General features: G+C 37.9%; 1 protein-coding gene across 1 annotated transcript; it reads left to right on the top strand.

The window, feature by feature from the left end:
• The first annotated feature begins 7,507 nt into the window (after positions 1-7,507).
• LOC108171861 (mitochondrial import receptor subunit TOM40-1-like) lies at positions 7,508-23,442 on the top strand. The gene is made up of 11 exons (XM_029091318.2): positions 7,508-7,885; positions 8,270-8,351; positions 8,446-8,545; positions 8,638-8,733; positions 8,845-8,895; positions 14,518-14,583; positions 15,871-15,972; positions 22,048-22,116; positions 22,226-22,309; positions 22,894-22,989; positions 23,092-23,442. The coding sequence occupies exons 1-11, from the start codon at positions 7,756-7,758 to the stop codon at positions 23,146-23,148; spliced, it is 933 nt and encodes a 310-aa protein (XP_028947151.1). The 5' UTR covers positions 7,508-7,755; the 3' UTR covers positions 23,149-23,442.
• The last annotated feature ends 1,564 nt before the right edge of the window (positions 23,443-25,006 follow it).

The following is a 25,006-nucleotide window of genomic DNA, read 5'->3' as shown; positions in this document are numbered from 1 at the left end:
GATCAAAGATTATTTGGTGGGCTCAAGTCACAAACCACACCTAAAGCAAGGCTCGGTCCATTCGTCCATTAACCAAGCCCAAATCAAACATCAAGCCCAAATCAAGACTTCAAAAGTCTTTAAATATGAGGCTCCAAGACAAAGAAGGGACTCTTAGAAAACATATTTTTCACACTTAGACGCTCAAGCCTCCAAAAGCTCTCCAACACTTTAAAGAATCAGAAAGTTCTCTACGTTCTTCGCCACACTCGTGAAGAACTATCAAGCACCACTACACGTGCCAGTTTGTCCGTCGCCACAATCCAAATCCTTGCGACGTTCATCGGTTCGAGATCAAGTCACTACGACCCTAGAATCACTCACCTACACTTTGCATTTTTTTTAGATCGAAACAGAAGGGTCAAATCTTGTAACAGAGTTTGTAATCCTAATTTTTCATTAATACAATTATTTTGTACACATGTTCTTATGCCGTTCATTTCAGGAAATTTCGTGTTTATAGTCATGAACTCTAGCAGCAAGATCCTTGCCACAGCGGGATCATGAGTTGTGATGGGTAGGATTGGTTTGATGAAGAAGATGGGAGGGCTAGGGTTAGGGATCACGAATTGTGAGGTGTGAGTATACTTATGGATACTCCTCTTGAGTTTGACAGAACTTCCAAATGAGAACTACAAGCATTGCATATGAATAGTTAGGCATACGAATTCCTCAGACAAGCTTCTGGAAGGTTAACTTTGGCAGTGACGTTGTGTAGAGGTTAGCAAGGTTGTATGGGATCAGCTTGCATGACTTCAATCTCCTAATGCTTTACTGATGTAGATGTAGACGCAATATGTCTTGGTGTTGACTTCGTTGATGTATCATGTCTTGGTTGAGTTGATACATGAGGCATAGTCTTCATGGATCGTCATTGGGACTTAACGATGGATGAAAACAGCAAGTACTTCAAATGTGCTTAACAAGAACTCCTAACCATGTCTCACATATGGCGTAGTGAAGTAAGGTGAGTCTTGGAACGATCCGAAGATTTCGTAACTAAGGTCATATTGACGACCTCCAAGATATTGCGATATCCCTAAAGGTAAAGACATAACCATTTGGGGGCGTGCCTTATGCGAGTTTGATAAGTAACCAGCATCAGCATAATAAACAAGGCAATTATCATTCCGAGGATCAGGGGGGTTAGATCTACTAGAGATGCGTTAGGATTAGCCCAAATATGTAGTACCTTCAGGGTACGTCTTTAATACCAATTCAGTGGTTATGTGTAGGCGCGATGCTGCATCTTTACCAATAGATTAACATCTAAAGAGATGTCATGTCTAATATAATGAGTTAAGTATAACGAAGCACAAAGTTGGATAGAGAATTTCGGATTCCATAACCTCTTCAAGGGCCTCATTTGGATACAACATATGGACGATCACAGGTATACTTAAAGGTAACACCTTCAAGGTGTAGTTCGACTGGTAGACCAAAGTACCATCAAAACAATGCTTCAACTTCAAGTCAAGGCATAAATGAGTTTTCCCAAGATCCTTCATCTTAAATTTCATCTTCAGGTGCGAGTCAGTTTTCTCAAGCTATTTCAGAGTCTTAATGAGATTCATGTCAACGACATAAACTGTAACTCTAGCAATTCGGAATAAGATTTCACAATTTAACATGCAAGGGCATTCATTCATATCCCTGCCTGATCAAATAATCACTTAGACGGGTATACCACATCCGTCAAATTGTTTCAATCCATAAGGGAATGCCTAAAAAAGAGTTGAGAGGGTGTTCCGTGGTTTAGAACTATTTGAACCAGTCCATGTAATTCTTCAAGAGCTTACATGTAAATCTCTGTATCTATATCCCCATGGAGAAACACCAACCACATTTCATAATGCTGCAATCAATCATAGGGCGTTTGAGAGAAACCTTGCACCGTAAGGCGTGCACCATATCGCATTATTTCATTCATCTCATTACCTCTTCCTTTCCCACTTGTAACACAACAAGGTTACCTTGGGGAGTGTAGGAACGATAAGTCCAAAACACACTTTGGTAAGGAATTTTAACCTGGATTGTAATTTCGGTTGTCCAATTAGTTCTACGTTGTCACTTAATCAATGGAACACGGTTCGATATCGTCGCTTTTCATTTATGTCGGTAGCTACCATATAAGTTAGGGGTGGGTTCAAAAAACCGAAAACCGAAAAAAACCAAAAATCGAACCAAACTGAACAGAAAAAACCGAATCGAACGAAAAAACCGAACCAAATTGAAAAAACCGAACCGAACTGAATTCTTTTGGTTCGGTTTCGGTTTTAGTGATCTAGAAACCGAACCAAACCGAACCGAACCGAATTAATTAAATCAATTTTTTTTATTTAATTATTTGTTTTGGGTATTATTTTCTAAACCCAATTTATAAGTTAAAATGTGCTAAACCCAATGTGTTGCCAAACTTTAAGCTCAAAATATTTAAAAAAGGCCTATAAAAACTCTAAACCCTAACCTATTATTTCTCCCCATATAAGGTTCCAGACCCAAACATCCTGAAGTACCTACATCCATCTCCATAGCACTGTCTCCTTCTACCCCAGCTTTCTTTTCCAAATCTACTCTTATATAACATGTAATAGAATCCATAAACATTTATTTCGGATAGATTACTTGCGTAATTTGTGATGGAAAAGAATCCAACACACACTAAATAAATCCACCGACGAATTACTTTTACTAATCAAGTTGTCAACATGCAGTTACAAGCAAACATCCTTGATCCTTGAACAACATCATACAATTTAACTTTTCTAAGTCATTTGTATGATTTTTGTGTTGTGAGGTTGTTAGTTTGGACTTTGGAAGACTTGATTGATGATTTTAGTTCCAACTTTAAATGTTTATTTTCATTGTCTTTGATTCTAGTTAGAATGCTTATGTTATGATTGTGTTGGAGATGTTAAAATTTAAAATTTCAATGTTTTTCATTTTTTTGAAAGAAACAAAAACAAAAAACCGAAACCGAACCGGAAAAAACAGAACCGAAACCGAAACCGAACTGGAAAAAATCGAACCAAAAAAAACCGAAAAAAAATGAACCGAGCCGAAGCGAACAAAAATTTTGGTTTGGTTTCGGTTTTGGCAAAAAACCGAACCGATTTGAACCAAACCCATCCCTAATGTAAGTGAAAATATCATCGATGGTAATCTCATTTCAATTCCATAAACTCATCTAAACTAGTATACTAGACCAAGAACTTCAAGTCTCGGGAGTAATCCGGATTAATCTCATGAGATGGAAATGATTTGAGACAGCGATCAAGTATAGATTCATTGTTGTGTCGTGACCTTCCTCTTCTTGGGAAGGGAATCCTATGAACCGAGTGATCTGTCATGCTCCAGGCTAAGACAAAATTGATTGGCTATCTGTCGATGTACCAGATCATCCAACAGGGGTATCCAAACCGTCCAACAGGGGCAGAACACGTTTTAGGGATGTTAACTCGACATCTGTTAAGTACATATATCCTTGCAGACATGTTTGCAGCTGGTATATGATCTCGTCACTTTAGCTAGATTAGATGAATGTGTCTAGAGCAACATTCTAAAAGCTTGAATTCATCGTACTTGCTTATCATACTTGTACGGTATGGGGATCGAGATAAGACATAGTGGGCAATGTCCACGCAAATTCGCACTGTTCTATAGGAATGTTGACGTTCTTATCTCCCCTTAATGGCGAGAAGACTATCTCATTGAAGTGACAATCCGCAAATGAGCGGTAAAGAGATCGCATGCAAGAGCTCCAAGAGAGCTAGTGTGAAGGAGAATCATAATCGACAAAGATTCACATTTTTCTTTAAAGACCCATATTGGTACGTTGCGGCAGTGCAACTTGGCACATGGAATACACATCCAAAACGCGTAAATACGAAGCATCAGGTTCGTACCTAGTAACCAATTGTAACGTCAAATAGGTTGGGTGGCAATGTGCCTCAAGGCGGACTAACATACCTACATACAAGATTGCATAGCCCTAGGTAGAAACCGAAAACTTGGTACGTTCACCAAGGTCTGGGTAATCATTTAAATTGCGCTTTACGATCACTATGCGAGACTGTTTTAGGGTGAACATGGGAATTCGATGTTCAATTATAAACCCAAAAGACATGCAATACTTATTGAAAACCGTTGATATAAACTCTTAAGCATTATCTAGTCTTCCAGACTTTATGGGATAAGTAGGGTGTTGAACCCTTAAAATTGGCCAGGAGGTTTAGCGGCAATGTGTGTGGACAAACATATGACCAGTTTGTCGATTCATCAACCAAAACCATAAGTATTTATATGGTTTGCATTTTGGTTGGATTAGTCCACATATATCCCCTTGAATCCACTATGAAAAGAGGGTCGTTTCGTATCTTTGCGAGGGATGATTTAGAAAATCAATTTTCCTAATGAGCAGGCTTGGCAAAGTGTGCTTGTAGGCACAAGATCCATAATCGGGTAAGGAGATGCGTCGTGGCATCATTGTTTGACCTAAGTATTCCAAAAGGTCGTGCCAAAGCAAGTAATTGCTCGAATCACCCGGCTCCAGGCTGGCCACATGTGGCGTGTTCCCAATTAAGAAATAGCTCATTGGCCCCAAAGCAAAGCTTCAGGCTCATTTTTTGGAGGTGGTGCAAAGATATTTGACTCTATATTCTTCAGTGGTTTCATTGATGAACATTGTCATCTCAAATATCCTTTAAAACTCAACGACGTTCTTCTGGAATTAGGAGAATATAAGGTCATTTTAATGGTAATGTAGTACCATTTATACAACGAGGAGCGTGCCAATGCTCTTAATCAGGTTAGATAGACCTAAAGTCGTTGCTAGAGATGTGATTTAGGTGTAAAGTTAGTGTGCGTAGTGTCGCATTCATCCAAACAACTAACTTTCCCACATTCATACCTAATCACGTGTTTAATTGAACTTGGTCACATGTATACAAGAAACATGATTCAATTAACTCATATTTGGGGACAATATCAATAAGTTTATCCATAACGAAAAACAAACACCAAACTTGAATCCAAGAACATGGAAAAATGTTCACAAAGTAAACCAAAGTTACTAAGGGGATTCGGCAAACAAGGTCATTCATGTCAAAATTTTGCTCTTCCAATGGTGTTTGGTGGAGCAAAATCAATCTCACATATTGACTACGAGAATGGTACTCCTCAACGACATTGGTAGGGGCACAAACAAGTGCATAACCAATGATGTATTCTATCTAGACGGAAGTAGATTTTGTAGGGTTGAGGTTCGGGAACAATATCCCTAATTCTTGAAGTTTTAGGTCTTAGGTGCCAAGGATCATGCTTCGGGCATGATGCCACACCTTGGCAGTCCCTGATTCTACCATATGTTGTAAAAACAAACTCGAAATTGGATTGTGAGAAACATACCCAAAATTGGCTTCGGTAGGCTCCAACCGAAGCTGGAGGGGTCTATTCGGTAAGCCTCTGTAGAAGCAAAGCAGTATCGTTCGGTGCACCTCTGTCGAAGCAGAGCATGCCCTTCGGTGCATCCCTGTCGAAGCAGGGCACCACCATTTGGTAGGCTATGACCAAACTAGGTTGAGCCATTCGGTAGATTCCAACCGAAGTAAGTCTATACCTTTGGGCTCCATTATACGATTGCCTAGTAGCCCAACTTGATTGCAAGTCAATGGGCCAAGGAAGGAGGGCAAAGCCCAACAACGATAGGCTTATTGGCTTTGGGCAGTGGCGTGAAAGGAAGCCCATCTTTCGCTGGCTTCTAGTTGACGCAATACAAGCCTAGCAAGCAAAGGCTTGCTGGCTAATTTGGGCAAAGTGCGCGGACAAGCCCAGCATGGACTGGTGCGAGCTGGACCATGAGAAAGCCTAGCAAACAAATGCTGGTATGCTGTTTTATAGGGTTGCGGGCCTAACAACTTTCAAAACCCCAGGCCGTGGCTCAGCCAAATATTTCCTAAGAATTTTAAATTTTTTTTCGAAATTTATAGGGTTGGAAAAATTCTAATTGCTTCTAATTTCTTTTGACTCACATATTCCACATAGCAAAAATTGCGTAATGCATGAATGTATATATATTGACAAATATATGAAACATATACAATATATATCGGAAGGTAAATATAAATGTAGAGGGTTCATGCATCATGGGAATGTTTTCATACTTCATGGTCATTTCAAATATCTTAATTTATTTAAAAAAAACTTGATTGGCAGAAAACAACTGAGCATTTGAATTAGTAGAAGATCATTCTCTGAAAGTCGGAATTGTATCTCCAATACATTGTATCACGTTCAACAAAGAAAAATTAAATTGAATTAATAATATGTAGATCAATTCAATAAAATAATAAATTAATCATAAAAAGAATGATTAAAATGTAATACTATCCTGATTAAAGATCAAATTCTCTTTAGCGTAGCGTCAAGAGCGTGTTGATAACGTATTGTAGACATAATTTACTGAACAATTATGGAGGCCATAAAGAAAGAGGGGCTGCGGCACATATAGAAAAAAGAGATGTGTAATTGTGAGGTGTGTTATCTCACCCCATTGTGCCTTATTTATAGTAGTAAGAAATGTTAATTCCTTACCCTAATAGGATTACAACTCTAACACTATGTTTGGATAAAGGAAATAAAATTAGAAATTGGATAAAAGTCAGAATTTATAAATTGACATGTATCAATTCCCTTGTTTGGATTCATAAACATAGAAATTTAAAATTTCTACATGGAAAAAGAACTTGGAATTTAGGATCTCCAATTCCCAAGTTTAAATTTCATGTAAATAGATGTCATTTCCCAATTTCTATAATTGAGAGTTTAAAAATAACAAATTCCGAATTCAATTTCATTGTTCTTTTAGGTTAACTAAACAAGAAAATTCATAAATTATAGAAAATAAAATAATGTCATTTCAATTTCCATTATTTTAAAATTCCTCAGTAATCTTAAATCTTTTCATCCAAATATAGTGTTAGAATTTCCAAGTAACAAAAAAAAAAACTTGGAATTTAGGGCCTCCAATTCCTAAGTTTAAATTCCATGTAAATAGGTGTCATTTTCCAATTTCTATGATTGAGACTTTAAAATTAACAAGTTCCATTCTCAATTTCATTGTTCTTTTAGGTTAACTAAACAAGAAAATTCACAAATTATAGAAAATAAAATCCCGTCATTTCAATTTCTGTCATTTTAAAATTCCTTAGTAATTTTAAATTTCTTTATCCAAACATAATGTAATTGGATAATATCTAACCCTAAAGAATATTCCAAAATATCCCTTGATACACTAGGATCACAACTTTAATAGAATAACCCTAAAGAATATTTCAAGATATCTCTAAATATATTGTAATTTACACAATCACATCTTTAATCTAATAGGACTGCAACAATATATCATTTTTTTCTATTTCCCATTATTTTTTTTTACCGCGTTTCTATCTTTCTCGCCTAAACAAAGCAGCACCAACGGCCCATTTGATTCCTCAACCCAACCACCCGCTACTCTCACTAGGGTTTTAGACTTTTAGTTTTTCATCGTACTGTTCCGGACTTTGGAGGTTTTGCCACTCGAAGCCCTCCAGTTGCTGCGGAGGCTCTTCTCTCTTATTTGATCCGAATCGTCGAGAGCCATTCTTCTCCTTTCCTTCTCCACCCGATACTCTCCGAGTTTTGTTGCCGATCGAAGGCAGAGCATAAACAGCACTAACAATGGCGGGCCTCGTTCCTCCTCCTCCAACCGCGGCTGATACGATTCCGAAGCCGAAAGAGGATGAGAAAGTGGATTACTTGAATCTTCCTTGCCCTATTCCGTATGAGGAGATCCACCGTGAAGCTCTCAGTCAGTCTCTCTCTCTGTTCCCCCCTTTTTTGTTTCATTTTTCTCTCTCTAGTTTACACTGATTTGTTCTTTAATTTGAAAAGTATGTGGATTTGTGTTTATTCTTGTTAGGATTTAAACATCTGCTTTTATGGTCTTTTATTTTACATGCAATTGATGAAAGTTTTATTGTGAAATAATATGTTATATAACTTATATTTGAATTATGAATTCTCGGAGAAATAAAAATGTATTAGGTCTTGTAACTATCATTTTTGTGTCTCATGTTACACAGCCCGATTTTAGAAATCGAATGGAATGGGTTTTTATTTTTGGGTTTACTTGGACAATAAAGAAGTGCTCCAATGTTGGGTCTAAGAAGAGATTATTTGTATGTGTATGCAGTGTCTTTAAAGCCTGAACTGTTTGAAGGGATGCGCTTCGATTTTACTAAAGGACTCAATCAGAGATTCTCACTCAGTCACAGGTCTGATCGGACTTCCAATTCATTCCCATCATCATTCTATTTAATCCTTATTATTTAGACACTGATCTGAATCATAACGCTCCTATGCCATCAGCGTGTTCATGGGACCTACGGAGATTCCTTCACAATCTCCTGAAACTATTAAAATTCCCACTGCTCACTATGAGTTTGGTGCCAACTTTATAGATCCAAAGGTAACTAACCGTCTTATGATATTAGTCATCTGGGATACTTTTCTATGACAAGCTGAATTTAAATTCTCATTTAAATATTTGGTGTCATGCAGTTGATGCTTTTTGGGAGAATGATGACTGATGGAAGGCTTAATGCAAGAATAAAGTGTGATTTATCTGAGAATCTTACTTTGAAGGCCAATTCTCAGGTGATTTGAAAGACTGTTGAAGAACTTTATCTCTTTTTTTATTTTCAGAGTTTGTGCAGATAATCTGTAATGTCTAAGCTTGTTTGTTAACTTCTCTGTGCTTTTTTCCAGCTTACCAACGAGCCTCACATGTCACATGGCATGGTCAATTTTGATTACAAGGTAAGACATTGACTTTGGAATATCTTTCAGTTACTTTTATTTTTATATAATGGTGTTCCAACCAGGAAGAGGTTAAACTTCTCGCTGAAACAAATTACATGCATTGCAGTCATTGTGAAAGAACTTTTATATAGCTATTTTAACTTTTAAGTACCTGTTTGGGACAACATTTTGAGCAATGTAGAAGTTTTGCTGCAGTAAAGGTGCTTTTTTGTGTTTCCATATTTTGCTGCACTCAAAAGAAAACTTCCTGTTGGGTCATGCAAAAGCTAAAAACTGCTTGTGATAGAAAATGAGACAGTTGTATTAAATCTAGCTAAGAACTTTTTGTGGAGAACCATTAAGTTGTAGGCTTTATAGCTGAGAAGCATCTTATGGTGGAAGCAGTTACCCTCTTTAATAACTTTTTGTGCAGAACCATTAAGTTCCCTGTAATTTTAATTTAATTTCATCACTCCCTTTTACTTTTGACAATAATCAGTAATATGGATGGCTACTTGGTTGGTTTCAAAAATTGTTGCTTGATGGTTATTGGGTCAAATCAGTTTTTATTTTCTTGCTGTCTGGTAGTTGGTAGTGTGGATAGTATGAGAGTTTGGGAAGAATTTGGGTGGATGAATTTACTTTAAGAAGCTTGTCTTCTTGGTTAATTTTATTGTTGTCCAGGTAGGCAGGTACCATAATGGAACCATTTAGCCTTCATTTGACATATCTATTCTGGTGAATTGGGATTTTGGTTTTAGACTTTTAGGAGGTACTTAATGAGGTGGAGGAATTATCTTCTTTCCTGGTTATTTTGGATAAGGGTAGGTTTCGGATGCTAGAGTAGAATCAAGAAGATTGAATCTGGATCTTCAGCTTCCTACTTGTATGTCTTATTTGGAACTTAGTTTCACTATGACACAATTCTAGAATTTCTACCAGCAGGAAGGGGAAGCTTCTTTCATGGATTTTGCTCCTGGTAGGGTTAACATGTGCAATTTAATTCAAAGACAAGCAAATTGATGTATTTCAATTTTCACCTCATTGGTGCATTTTGTATAAGCAGGGTGAGGAGTGCTGATGATATACATGTTCTCTGTCCAGTATCTCGAATATTGCAGAATATATTCAGGGAGGTCAGTGAGTCAGGTGGTTACAGCAGGTTTTTATCCGCTGTTAAGTGATAAGGCTTAAAGCCCTTTGAGATTTTTTTTGTGCTGGTAAGTGAAGGAGGTTCTAGGAGTATATAGGGGTTTGTGAATGACCAACAGTCTGGCAGATCCATATAGGGGCCCGAGTGGTCCCGGGACCCTTCGGAAGCCTGAAGAAACACTTATGATCGACCTTCAGGACCCTTCAACAATTTGGGCAAGTGCAGTGGAGAGGCTTGTTGCCTCCATGGATGTGCAGGCAGCAGTGCTTATAAACAAAGAAGAAGAGGTTTTTAATTTTTATTTTAAAAGACCTAGCCAAAACGACAGCGTTTTTAAGCTAGGTCATTATAAAAAATTAAAAAAAAACTAAAATATCTCTGTTTTATCTATAGAGCCCGAAAACCCCAGTCTTTTCAAGTATCCCCAAATTATATTTAACAACTCCCAGCCCCAATCGTCGCAACCTTCCAACTTTAAACCCAAGTTATTAGGGAGAATGACAAGTCATCTAAGTCTGCTACTGTTAATAATTCTGTTACTGTACATTAACTGATTGTATTAGTTGTGATTAGTTAAGATAGTTATAAAGTAGTTAGGGGTATCTATGTAAATAGCCAAAGGCTATATATATTCCTACACTATGTGTAAAGTTCTCAGTCAAGTAAATACAATCAAGAAAACTTACTGTTGAAGTTTTCTGTTTCTATATGGTATCATGCCATTCCGCTTCACAGCTTCGATCTTTCTCTTCGCTTGCTGCATCGATCGACTCTTGATTGATTTTTCTTCTCTGATCGTCACTTCTTCCCTTCCGATCTTGTAGTATTTCTTGATTTCTGTCAGTAATGGCGGCTCAATCGACTGGTCATCTTCTCCGGTCATCTCCCCCTCGAGCCCAAACCCTAATTTCTCTGGAAACCCTAATTCCTCTGGAAATCCGAGTCCTCTGACTTCCTACACTTCTCTCACAATTCATAACATTGGCAGCATGGTGCCGATCAAGCTCAAAAGATCCAATTACCTACCATGGCGTGCCCTGTTTGGCCTGATTTTCCGGCGATACAAGCTTCTTGGAGTAATCGATGGTACTGACGTCTGTCCATCTCCATTTCTGCCTGATCGTAGCATCAATCCTGCTTTTGAGGTATAGTCTTCAACCTTACTTTCATAGCAAATTGGATCCCAAGAGCAAAAAGTGTGTTTTCTTGGGGTATAGTCTTCAACACAAAGGATATAGGTGCCTTGATCCTATCACCAATCGCATCTACATCTCTCGTCATGTTGTATTCGATGAAAGTACTTATCCATTTCAGTTGTCCCACAATCAACACTCTTTTCCTGTTCCAAGTCCTCCATCTTCCTCACCAACAATTTCATCCTCTCTGGATCTTCATTTTAGCAAACACATTCCTCCTGTTTTCAGTCAGCCATCTACATCACCATTATGTGCTTCTGTGCCTGTTCCTATTTCTTCATCTTCATCCTCCCCTGCACCTGTCTCAGTTGGCTCTTCTTCCAGTTTTGTTCCTCCTTCAACACATTCATCTTTCTCCCAAAATCAACAGAGTCATCCTCCTGCCCCTGTTAATTCTTATCCAATGATTACTAGATCCAAGGCTGGTATACTCACGTCGAGAGCCTGTGCAGCAACTAAGCACCCACTTCCAGTTGATATGGATTATGTTCCTACAACATACTTGCAAGCTTCTAAGCATGCTCATTGGAGGCAAGCTATGCAAGATGAATTTAATGCCTTGCTAACCACTGGTACTTGGTCTCTTGTTCCTTCTCACCATTCTCAAAACTTAGTGGGCTGCAAGTGGGTTTTCCGGATTAAGAAGAAGCCCGATGGCACTGTTGACAGATATAAAGCCCGGCTTGTGGCCAAGGGTTTTCATCAACAAGAAGGTATTGACTTTCAAGAAACCTTCAGTCCAGTTGCCAAACCGGTTACAATTCGGATCCTTCTTACCCTTGCTGTGCAATATAATTGGTTTCTCAATCAATTGGACATTAGTAATGCCTTTCTTTATGGAGACTTAAAGGAGGATGTCTACATGCAACAACCCCCTGGTTTTGTTGATCCCTTACACCCTACATCTGTGTGTAAGTTGAGGAAATCGTTGTATGGCCTCAAACAAGCTCCTCAAGCTTGGTTTGATAAACTGTTCCAAGCTCTTCACTCTCTTGGATTCACCCAATCATCCTCAGATGCTTCTTTATTTGTTCTCAATGGTCCTCAGTTAGTCATTGTCCTTGTCTATGTTGATGACATTCTTGTCACCGGACCCTATCCTCACCTCTGTCAACACTTCATTCAGCAACTTGGGGCTCAATTTCCAGTAAAAGACCTTGGTCCTCTTCATTATTTCTTGGGATTAGAAGTACATCGATCTTCACAGGGTATATTTCTCCATCAAACAAAGTACTTATTGGATCTTCTCAAGAAAACAAATATGGAGGGTGCAAAACCTTGTTGCACTCCCCTTGGCTCTAAGAAATTAGATCACAGTGGCCCTCTTCTGTCCAATCCTACTGAATATCGCTCCATTGTTGGTGGTTTACAAAATCTTACTTGGACTAGACCCGACCTTGCTTTTGCTGTGAACCAAATCTGCCAATTCATGCATGCTCCCAGGGAACAACATCTCCAGGCAGCAAAAAGGGTTCTCAGATTTCTCAAAGGCTCTATCTCACATGGTGTGTGGTTCACTAAAGGTCCTGTCCATCTTTCTGCCTACTCGGATGCCGATTGGGCTGGTTGCACAATTGACAGGAGATCAACCACTGGTTATTGTGTATTTTTGGGTTCCAATCTTATCAGCTGGAGTGCCAAGAAACAAAGTACTGTTGCAAGGTCCTCTACAGAGGCTGAATATCGCTCCTTAGCTCACACAGCTGCTGAGATAACTTGGGTTTGCAAGATTCTCAAAGATCTGCACTATCCTCTCTCTACATTCCCTACTCTTTGGTGTGACAACATATCAGCAATATCTTTAGCATCTAATCCTGTCTTTCATGCTCGAACAAAGCATGTTGAGATCGATTATCACTATATTAGAGAATTGGTTTTGGCTCAACTTCTCAAAGTCAAGTTCATCTGCAGTGAAGACCAATTAGTTGATCTTCACACCAAGTCTCTGTCTAAAACCAGATTTAATTATCTGTGTTCCAAGCTTCCCATTGGCCTCATTTCTGATCCCCCTTTCTCGCTTGAGGGGGTGTATTAGGGAGAATGACAAGTCATCTAAGTCTGCTACTGTTAATAATTTTGTTACTGTACATTAACTGATTGTATTAGTTGTGATTAGTTAAGATAGTTATAAAGTAGTTAGGGGTATCTATGTAAATAGCCAAAGGCTATATATATTCCTACACTATGTGTAAAGTTCTCAGTCAAGTAAATACAATCAAGAAAACTTACTGTTGAAGTTTTCCGTTTCTATACAAGTTACCCTATTCCCCACCACCATTTGCCGTTCCACTGCCCTTTAGCTCCCTAATTTTATTTCTTCCAAATTCATATAAGTTTTTTAATCCTAGACTCTAGTCCCAACTCCCAATTAATAATATATATGTTACATTAACAAATTTTATCTTTGTAGTCACTAATTGCGTTATGTTGTTGAGGAGAATTTGTTGGTTTTATTATCTTTGAGATTAATCTTGATTTATTCAATGAACCAAAATTACCAAATTTTATAGAAATAGTGGTATGGAACCAAATTAGTCTAACATTTTTTTGAACTTTTATGTTGGGACCCCCCGATCTTGAAATCCTGGATCCGTCATTGCCAACAGAGTTAGGTTTTGGGATTTGATTTGGTCATCTGTTTCAGTTGAATTTAGGGGGTGTTCTTTTCTACTCATCTTCTAGATTCGATGGTAGTTGTGCCTTAGATGCTTCTTATTCTAGTTTTATTTAAATTTTACAAGTTATATGTAGTAAAGACTTGGATCTAACGGAGGACATGACACAGAACCAAGCGCAATGGCGTTCTAGGATTCATATAGCCAACCCCACTTAGTGGGAAAAGGCTTTGTTGTTGTTGTTGTATATGTAGTAAAGTAGGTCTGGTGTTTTGCTTTCAATTTGGACTTCTCCACAGTATTAAAAAATACCAGGATTTTAAGGATAGCTATTAGAATTTGATTGGATTGACCTTTGATCTGCTTTAGGGATTAAGCGCAAGGGCTTTAAGAAGAAATGATTTAGACTTCCTTTCCTCCTCCCATCTGTTTACTTTTCCTCATTTTTTCAACAACTGGAACTCAATACACATGGGGGCGACCAAATGATGTGGCACTTTCTATTTGAAAAGATTGTCCAATGTATATGGAGTTAATGCTCTTTTATTTGTTTTTAAATAACATGATTATTTATTAATTTTTGTTCTGTATTTTGAGCTAACCACTTTGGTATTAATTTTCTAATAATCTTTGTGTACTTATATTGCTTTACCCAACATTGACTTCCTCTGTACAGGGCAAAGATTACAGGTCACAGTTTCAACTAGGAAATGGTGCATTGTTTGGAGCAAACTACATTCAGGTAAAATATTGGATACCGTATTCTCTGTTTAACCTTTTCATTAGTTTATGACCGCATTAATCAGCACAAAATGGATTCTACAAGTTTCCTTTACGTGAGAGGGTTCATTATTTGCTTCCCTTCTACGCTTCTGTATCTTCGAATTTCTGGATAACTTATTTTCTTGTCATGTGTTAATTGGCGAAGATGCTATAGTTTAAATATGTGATAGGGTTTTTTTTTTTTGTTTTGTTTCATGTAATGCTTTTTTCAGTTGGTGACTGAGCTGTTCTGTAATTGTTTATGGGCTTGCTATCGGTGGATGCCTTTTCCATGGTTTCTGTAATCTTTTTCATTTCTCTAAATTTCTGTGTTCTTTTCTTTCAGATACAAGAGTTTATGTTTTCTCTTAATGAAGAAAAGAGTTATTTTGATTTTTTCATGTGTTGTGTATTTCACAACATTTTGGGAGAGCACTTAATACAAAGACAGAAATGTATAATCTGTATTAATTATACTAAACATAATTTAACTATATGATGACCATGTCTTTTTGCCAATTACTATTAACTGCTTGTTTTCTAGCATTTATTTTTCATTTCCTTCGTTTTCCCAGCTTTTATCATTTCTATGATTCTATTAAGATGTAGAAGCTGTTATTGGCACTCCATAAAGGTCATCCTGCTCTCCTCGCTTATAAATCCAAGGAAGAAATTGCACTTCAAGTGAAGGATGACTTCTAGTGTGCCAATAACTGTTTCCTAAGATTTTGTCAAAACTCTTTTAGCTTTTAAAGCACTTGGATTTTATTTGAGCATGAACCAAAGGTAAATGGAGCAATAAATGTAAGTGTATAAGATAATTACAGGAATGACTCAAAATTTATCATCTTACTATTAGTAGTGACATGTATTATGAGTTATACTTGGCATTTATTATGTATTCTCCATTGTTTTTCTCTGTAATTGATTGTTCCATTTTAATTCCTAGTGATAAGCATATTTTGTTGCCTTTATGTCAATGGCACACCTAGGGGATCATTGGGAAGTGCATTTAAAATGATCGAAAGAGTTTTTAGTGAAAATGTTTTTGGAACTAATCCTTTGTAAAAATGTAAGTGAATCTTGGAAGAGCACTTGAAGTGCATGCTTCTTCCACGAAGCGCTTCAAGTGCTTTTGGAATCCAAAAAACATTTTATTTAAAAGTGGTTTTAGTCATTTTAAAAGCACTTCCAAATGAGCCCTAGTTCTCTCTATTGATTTACCTAGCGCATTTTACCAATCTTCAAAGTGCTTATTACTTTTCAGAGCGTGACCCCCCATATGGCTTTGGGTGGTGAAGTGTTCTGGGCTGGTCAGCATCGTAAGTCTGGTATTGGCTATGCTGCTCGGTACAACACAGACAAGATGGTAAATTCTTGAAGCCTTATTATAACTTCCTGGTTATCCGACATAATGTTTTCATTGCTTCCGACTGTTGTTTACTCATTTATTCTTGTATGGAAACAAGATATTAGTTTGTTTTTTACATTCTATGGCACCAGAAAGGCATCAAGATTTGTGCATCTAGAATGTATCTAAAGTTAACTGTATGCTTGCTCACTCTTGTTTCTTTTTTCAAAAACCTTGTTTCATGCCACAATTTTAGGGTGAAGTAAGTCTTGGCCCATGATGTAGAGTTAAAACATCATGAACATTTATTGCAATGTTTCCTTATGAAATTAATTTTATGAAACTCTACCATTATAAGGGTTAGTTCAAAAATGATGTTGAAATAATTGGAAATAAAGGAAACTAATGATATGACAGAACAATTGGAAATGAAGGAATACTTTTATTTTTTTTTTTTTCAATAAACCAAATAATTGCATACTAATAATAGGATGGGGTTGCAGGCTCATTGTCTCTATTGTAGAGGTATGTGGCTAAGATCCTCCACATTAAACATTGGACTAATGCTACTACTTTCATGTAGTTCAAGCCAGCATTACGCCTTAGATCCACCATTTGAGTACTGCAGGGCCTTGCTTTCCTTCTTTTTTTGGTCTGAGGGTCCTGCTTTCCTTGAGTGAAATACAACAAAGCCTTTTTCCACTAAGTGGGGTCGGCTATATGAATCCTAGAATGTCATTGCGCTCGGTTCTGTGTCATGTCCTCCGTTAGATCCAAGTACTCTTAAGTCTTTTCTTAGTCTCTTCCAAAGTTTTCCTAGGTTTTCCTCTTCCCCTTTGGCCATGGACCTTTGTTCCGTAGTCGCATCTTCTAACTGAAGCGTCGGTAGATCTTCTTTGCACATGTCTAAACCACCGTAACTGATTTTCTCTCATCTTTCCTTCAATTTCGGCTACTCCTACTTTACCTAGGATATCCTCATTCCTAATCTTATCATTTCTCGTGTGCCCACACATCCAACGAAACATCCTCATCTCCGCTACACCCATTTTATGTATGTGTTGATACTTCACCGCCCAACATTTCGTGCCATACAACATCGCCGTTCTTATTGTCGTCATATAAAATTTTCCCTTGAGTTTCAGTGGCATACAACGGTCACACAACACGCCAGATGCCCTCTTCCACTTCATCCATCCAGCTTATATTCTATGGTTGAGGTCACTAATTCTCCATTCTTTTGCAAGATAGATCCTAAGTAGCGAAAGCGGTCGCTCTTTGGTACTTCCTGATCTCTAATCCTCATCCCTAACTCATTTGGGCCTCCATTAGCACTGAACTTGCACTCTATATATTCTGTCTTTGATCGGCTTAGGCGAAGACCTTTAAATTCCAACACTTCTCTCCAAAGGTTAAGCTTCGTATTTACCCATTCTTGAGTTTCATCTATCAACACTATATTGTCTGAGAAAAGCGTACACCAAGGAATATCATCTTAAATATGTCCCGTTAATTCATCCATTACCAATGCAAAAAAGTAAGGATTTAAGGATGAGCCTTGAAGTAACCCTATAGTTATGGGGAAGCTTTCGGTTTGTCCTTCATGAGTTCTTATGACAATCTTTGCTCCATCATACACATCCTTTATAGCTTGGATATATGCTACTCGTACTCCTTTCTTTAAAATCCTCCAAAGAATGTCTTTTGGGATCCTATCAAACGCTTTTTCCAAATCTATAAAGACCATGTGTAAATCATTTTTTCTATCTCCATATCTTTCCATCAATCTTCGTAAGAAATAGATTGCCTCTATGGATGAGCGCCCTGGTACGAACCCGAATTGGTTGTCCGAAACTCGTGTCTCTTGCCTCAGTCTATGCTCAATGACTCCCAGAGCTTCATTGTATGACTCATTAGTTTAATACCCCTATAGTTCATGCAATTTTGTACGTCACCCTTATTCTTGTAGATAGGCACCAAAGTGCTCCTTCACCACTCATTTAGCATCTTCTTCGTTTTCAAAATCATATTGAAAAGGTCTGAGCCATGTTATACCTGTCTCTCCCAAGACTTTCCACACTTCGATCGGTATATCATCTGGGTCCACTGCTTTTCTATGCTTTATCTTTTTCAAAGCTACAACCACTTCTTCCTTTCTGATTCAGCGGTAAAATGAGTAGTTTCTACATTATTCTAAGTTACTCAACTCCCCCAAAGAAGTACTCCTTTCATGTCTTTCATTGAAAAGATTATGAAAATAACCTCTCCATCTGTCTTTGACCACATTCTCTGTAGCAAAAACCTTTCCATCCTCATCCTTGATGCACCTCACTTAGTTTAGGTCCCTTGTCTTCTTTTCCCTTACTCTAGCTAGTTTATAGATGTTCAACTCTCCTTTTTTGGTATCTAGTCGCTTATACATATCGTCATAAGCTGCTAGCTTAGCTCTCCCACAGCTTTCTTCGCCTCCTGCTTCGCTATTCTATACCTTTCACCATTTTCATCGGTCCTATTCTTGTATAAGGCTTTACAACATTCCTTCTTGGCCTTCACCCTTGTTTGTACCTCCTCATTCTACCACCAAGATTCCTTTTGATGTGGAGCAAAGCCCTTGGACTCTCCTAATACCTCTTTTGCTACTTTTCAGATACAACTAGCCATGGAATCCCACATTTGGCTAGCTTCCCCCTCTTTATCCCACACGCATTGGGTGATTACTTTCTCTTTGAAAATTGCTTGTTTTTCTCCTTTTATATTCCACCATCTAGTCCTTGGGCACTTCCAGATCTTGTTCTTTTCTCTCTTTTGATATGTACATCCATCACCAACAAGCGATGTTGATTAGGCAAGCTCTCCCGGTATAACTTTGCAATCCTTACAAGTTATACGATCCTCTTTCCTCATTAGAAGAAAATCTATTTATGTTTTTGACGACCCACTCTTGTTGGTGATCACATTTCTCTCCCCAAAACCATGGCCACCATGAAAACCTCCATAGTTGCCTGTTTTCTTGCCCACGTGTCCATTTAAATCTCCTCCTATAAATACCTTCTCCGTCTGAGCAATTCCTTGCACCAAGTCTCCCAAGATTTTTCCAAATTTTCTCCTTTAAACTCGTATCCAACCATACTTGAGGCGCATACACACTAATCACGTTGATGAGTTATTATCCTATTACAATCTTGTTTGCCATAATTCTATCTCCTACCCTCTTGACATCTACAACATCTTGTGTCCAGGTCTTGTCCACGATGATGCCAACACCGTTTCTCGTTCTATTTGTGCCCGAATACCAATGTTTAAAATCTGAGTTTTCTAGATCCTTTGCCTTAAGACCAACCCACTTAGTTTCTTGTCGGCACATATTACTTATCCTTCTCCTCATCATAACTTCCATAAATTTTCCTGTTAAGGTTCCTATATTCCACGTTCCTAACCGCATTCTACTCTCTTGAACTCTACCCTTCTGTCCTAGCTTCTTCACCCTCCCCATCTAATAGGATCAAAATACTTCTTTTGTGTGTCATGTGTAAAGTTGATATGAGCATAGCTTCTAAACAACTTTGAGTGTAGTCGTTCAAAAAGAAGTTTCTATGACCCCCTTACTCATTTAACACTGTATCCGGGTGCCGATGGAGATACAGTGACCCTTACTCACTTATCACTGTGCTCGGACCACACAGTGCGCCACTTACGAGTGACGCCTTAGCTTTAGCGCGATTTCGTTGTCGATTCATTTTCATAAAGATTCGACGTAACCTAGGAGTGTCGGCTGTCGACTACTTGACGCCCTCCCCCTCCTCCTTTATCCGGGCTTGGGACCAACAATGTAAGATAAACTCTTCATCCAGGACCAGGAGAAAAGTAGCCCACTTCTAAAAGAAAAAAAAAACCTCATAACTGCAGTAACTCCGTAATTCTTAGAGGAAGCTTCAAAGCAAAACAGAAAGCAAGGATTACAAAACATTGTGAATGGTCTTCGTAATCATCTTAGGTACTATTTCGAGCGAGACCTGCCCGTTCTATGAACAAAGGTGATACAGGGTTATAGGAAATTAAGCCCCAAACTGTTGAACCGTGAAAGGTCAACCTCAGCTTATTGAACCTAAGGAGCATGCTAACTGGTGCGAAAATTAACTTAACACACAAATTAAACCCTCTTGTTGTCAAATTGTAGTATAAATGCAAGTAGGGATCGTTCTAAATCGGGGATTAGGAGGGCTTGCTAAAACCTCTAAACTGACTTAAAAACATATAAACAAAGTTAAAAACACTAAACTAGACTCAAAGAACTTAAAACAAACTCAAAGGACTCAAAACAAGCTAAAAACACTCAAATCTGCCTAAAAACACAAACTGGGCAGATTTAGACTCTTAACACACTTTTGGGACACCTAAAAACACAAATCAAAACAGATTTTGACTAATAAAACACTTTAAAGTAAAGGGGGTTTTGGTTTTGACGAATTTGAAAACAAAACAAGTAAATTAAAGAACTAATGAAATCTGCACGAATTTGAGTAAATTGAATGGATGGAAGGTTAGCTAGGAGGTTCTTCTCCACATATGACATACTTGCACATAAACCAATTTTCAGTTGTTCTTTCGATCAATCATGAAACTCAACACCCCAGGTTAATTAAGTCCGCTTAAATTAACCTTCAAGTTCTCCTTAAGTTATTGAATTGGATGGGAAAGCGCATACAACAATTCAAGCATTCTTCAAAAGTTCTTTACGTAAACAGCACAATAAAGATACAATCAAAGATCATTAAGTATTATGAAAACTATAAGTATTGACGAGGCATTCGTTACTATGATGAGCATGAAACTCCTGCCAAGAATTTATTTAACGCGATCGTTTATAAGCGACCTCCACTACTTGTGAATATAAGTTTGTAACTATTAGGTGAAACTCCTTTATACTCTAGCATCATATTCATGCATGCAAACCAAGTGTGCACTCTTAATAAACATACACGAATAAGTTATCAATCAAGCAGTTAAACAAATTGAATTCACAACTTATGAAATCACAACTGAAGGTAATCAAATCATATTGCAAGCATGAACATGGTTTCGAATTCCCCCTAGCTAAGGGGGGTTTAGTTCCTCATACTCACAAAGCAAAGATAAACAAATTTAGACATTGAAAACAAAAGAATGAAAACACTTAAAAACGCTCCAACAATCCAACTTGAATGGCAAGCACGTCCAAGGGTCCTCCTTCTCTTTGTTGCGGCACAAGGTGTGGTTTGATGGATGAGTGGTAAATTATGGTGGTGGATGGGTATAGGTGAGTTATGATGAAGGGTGGATGGGTGGATTGTGTTCTCCCGGCCAAGGAATGAAAGTGTAAGTGTATAGAGTTGTGAGATGTGAATGTAGTGTCTTTTTATGGATCTTTTCTCCTCCCCCCTTGTTATGGTGAAGGGTGGATGTATTTATAGGCTAGGGAGAGGACCACCATCTAATTAAGGTGGTAGTGGTGTATGTTGTGGTAATGAGTGGATGTAATGGGTATAGTGGGTGAGTGTTTGGTAATGAGTGGATGTAATGGGTGTAGTGGATGGATGTTTGGAATTGTAGGTCAACACACTTGCACACACATGTTGATTTCTAGCCTTCAAATCTTCAAAAACGTCCATCCTCCTGTCTCCATGCTTGCACTATCCAATCTTGGCCCAAAAATGCTCCAAAATGCTCCAAATAGCACTTTGTTGCTAACTTTGTTATTTGAACTTACAAACACACGAAAATAGCTTAAAATACATAATTAACTAAGAAATAACAACATAAATGCACAAGAACAAGCTAACTAAGTCGCATAAATATGCTCTTATCACTAACCGTTGTATGACCGGGCAACTCTGAAACAAACTCCACTAGATTTGTTTTCATATGAGATTTCCTTTGTATGACTGGGCAACTCTAAAACATATTCCACTGGGTTTTGTTTTCATATGAGATCTCCTTTGTATGACTGGGCAACTATAAAACATACTTCACTGGGTTTTGTTGACATATGAGATTTTGACTCAAGTAGCTGTTGAGGGATTCATACCCTAATCCAACTTTTCTTTGCACCCCCAGGTTGCTACAGGGCAAGTCGCTAGTACCGGAATGATTGCTCTTAGCTATGTACAAAAGGTGTCTGATAAGGTGAGAAAAGTTGATCCATTTTAACTTTTTATATTGTTGGATATTTTGATTGAGTTTTCCATTTTTATGGTTTCTCCGAAGTCTTTCTTACAGTCTTTCTTTCTTGTAGGTTTCTCTTGCATCAGATTTCATGTACAACTACATGTCAAGAGATGTCACGGCTAGTTTTGGTTATGATTACATTCTTCGACAGGTAGCTTACGTATTTTAATGTCCAAATATTCGTGAATCATTATAATGGTGTAGTGGGAGATGTATAAATCAATGATTCCTATTTCATTGCAATAAACAGACACTCTTTTTCTTCTTACGTTGTGATCTTACTAGTAGGTGAACATTTTAGGGTTTAAGTTACACAACCAGTGCTATCGGATTGCTGCTGGAGTATGTTACTACCTAGTAGGTGAACAGTTTCATGAAACATGATTTCTTAGACAGTGTGGCCTGTTTAATTCTGTGCGGACCTTGATGATCCAGATTCAGGTTCAGTCTGGCCTCATAAGATTGTTATGTATATATGCAGTGTATCCATGCAATACACAAAAAACGCTGCCTTGTCTATTGAAAACCATATGCACTTCCTATATATGGATTTTTTTCCTTGGTGTTCTATTGCACTGATATGAAACCCAGTTCATGTCTCATCATGAATTTTATTTGTGCCCTTTGCCGTGATGGTGTCAAGGAGGATTGTGTGCTTACCTAATTTGTGTTGTTAAATCAAATATGAATTTTTAAGCATTGACTGTTCTTGGCTAACTTTTATCATTGTTGCAGTGCCGTCTTAGAGGAAAGATTGATTCCAATGGCACCGTAGCTGCATTTTTGGAAGAGCGACTAAATATGGGTCTTAATTTTGTTCTTTCTGCAGAGGTGAGGATTTAGCAATGTTGTGTGTGCCCTTCTTCCTCTTCTCAATTAGATGAACTTTTTTTTGCCACTTCTTTGTCAAGTACTAAAATATACGCCTTGCAGATTGATCACAGAAAGAAAGACTACAAATTCGGGTTTGGATTGACTGTCGGGGAGTAAAGTGCAGGACCAATGCTGTTTCGTCATTCTTGCGGGCAAGATATCTCTTTATTTTTCCATTCGAGTTGAACTAGAGATCCCTGTATACTTAATCCCGGGTAACATTATCACAGGGTGGGATCAGTTGAGCCCGTTTTAGTAGCCGGTGTCTGTTTGGAGTTCCCTTTTTTTCAGTTAAGAGTTGTAGAATAAGATTTCTAAATAATTCAAATTGTATTTCTAGTCACAACATTAACCTTTGTTCGAAACAGGAAACTTTATTTCTTGAATGAATCTGATGATCCTCTGCTACAATTGCTTCAGTTTCCCCCTCCTGTTGTTCAAAATCGTTGATTAATTTGTATGACCAACGGGGAACTTTTTAATTAATCCACATAATCTTGTGGTTGCAACTTCTTTTTTACTCGCACATGATTTTGCAAAGTTATCCATGTTAGCACACGACCACCTTATATTTATCGTACCAAGCCATGTTGGGACATTAACATCGTACATAATTCACATTCACGCCTGCTAAAGGGGGTGCAAGCCGTATATCAGGGCTTGAAAGTGAATTGTGGTTTGGATGGTTGCAGAAGTTTATTGAACTACGTGAAGTTAAGGTTATGGAAAATTGGGCTACTTGGGAGCACCAAAAGTTCAAGTCCATAGTCTGAGAGAACAGACCAAGTAGCCCCTTCTCTTGCAAACCAAATAGGACACTTACAAAACAGCCAAAACCAAAAACTGAGCTGCCTAGAGAATCATGTTCAAACATAGAGCTGTGCGCTTCATTGAGGAGAGAAGGCATCTTTCCCTTCCAAGCTTATACAGTAAAACAAGGAGCGTTGCCAAAAGAGAAGTCCGTGGAAATCGACTATGGATTTTTCCAATTGCTATACACATTAACCACAAGAAATTTATTTTGTTATGGATTTTTGCATTTATCATCTTACGAGAATGGAGCATGGTATAGATCAACCGGAAGAGGTATGCATAGAAGTATTTGCCCCAAGGAGGAATCCTATGGGAAATATCCATCACCCTTTGTGCTTATAATTTTTCATGCAAGAAAAACAAGCAACATCTGAGTTCCTAAAAACATTTAGATGAATTTGATGAAGTACTTTGGAAATGGTTGTTTATAAAATAAAAGCCATTAATTTGGTTGTAGTTTGATCCATATCCTAATTAATAATTGTGTAAAGATGGCCATATTGTACGTTACATAATTTGGGATTAGACTAAGCAATTGGCTCTTAAGATAGAAAGTTAAATGGGTCATCTACATAAAATGCACAAATTATAAGATCGATTTCAAGCTAGCATTGTGACATTTGAAGACAACTCTTTCTCAAAACTCACGGAAGTTTTACATTTAAGCACATCCTTTTGTTAGACCATTTATATGTTTGTAGAGTCTTTAGAAATACGCTCCCAACTTAATATCAAGCTTATAGTTTACTGCGAAGCTGGAACGGCGCAAAAGAAAATGCCTTACAATGTGCAATTTGTTCTGCTTCAAGTTCACAAACAAAGCAATGGAGCTGCTGGGGATGTATAATGGTACACAAGCAAGGAATACCATCTTCTCAGCACCCTATGAAGCCTTCGGGTTGGGATCATGCAACGTGACTACACGTACGGTCATCTCATTCACCTTAAGCCATCCGCCAACTCTCTGCGAGGTATCTTGGCTTTCATGGTTTTGCAAGAACAAGGCAAGTTAATCACAAGTGGGACCATGTACTGCAAATTAAAGAATTGCATGCATGAGAATTGAAATGAAAGGGTTATGTTGCGGTGCCTTTTCACATACTAAAACTGAAATCCCACAAAGGTGCATGCGACTGTGCTAGATATCAGACACATGATGTTT

This window comes from Malus domestica, chromosome 13 (genome assembly GCF_042453785.1).
Source record: "Malus domestica chromosome 13, GDT2T_hap1".
In the NCBI taxonomy this organism is placed as follows: Eukaryota; Viridiplantae; Streptophyta; class Magnoliopsida; order Rosales; family Rosaceae; genus Malus; species Malus domestica.
The sequence above is the reverse complement of the archived record's forward strand: the minus strand, read 5'-3'. Positions and strand labels throughout refer to the sequence as shown.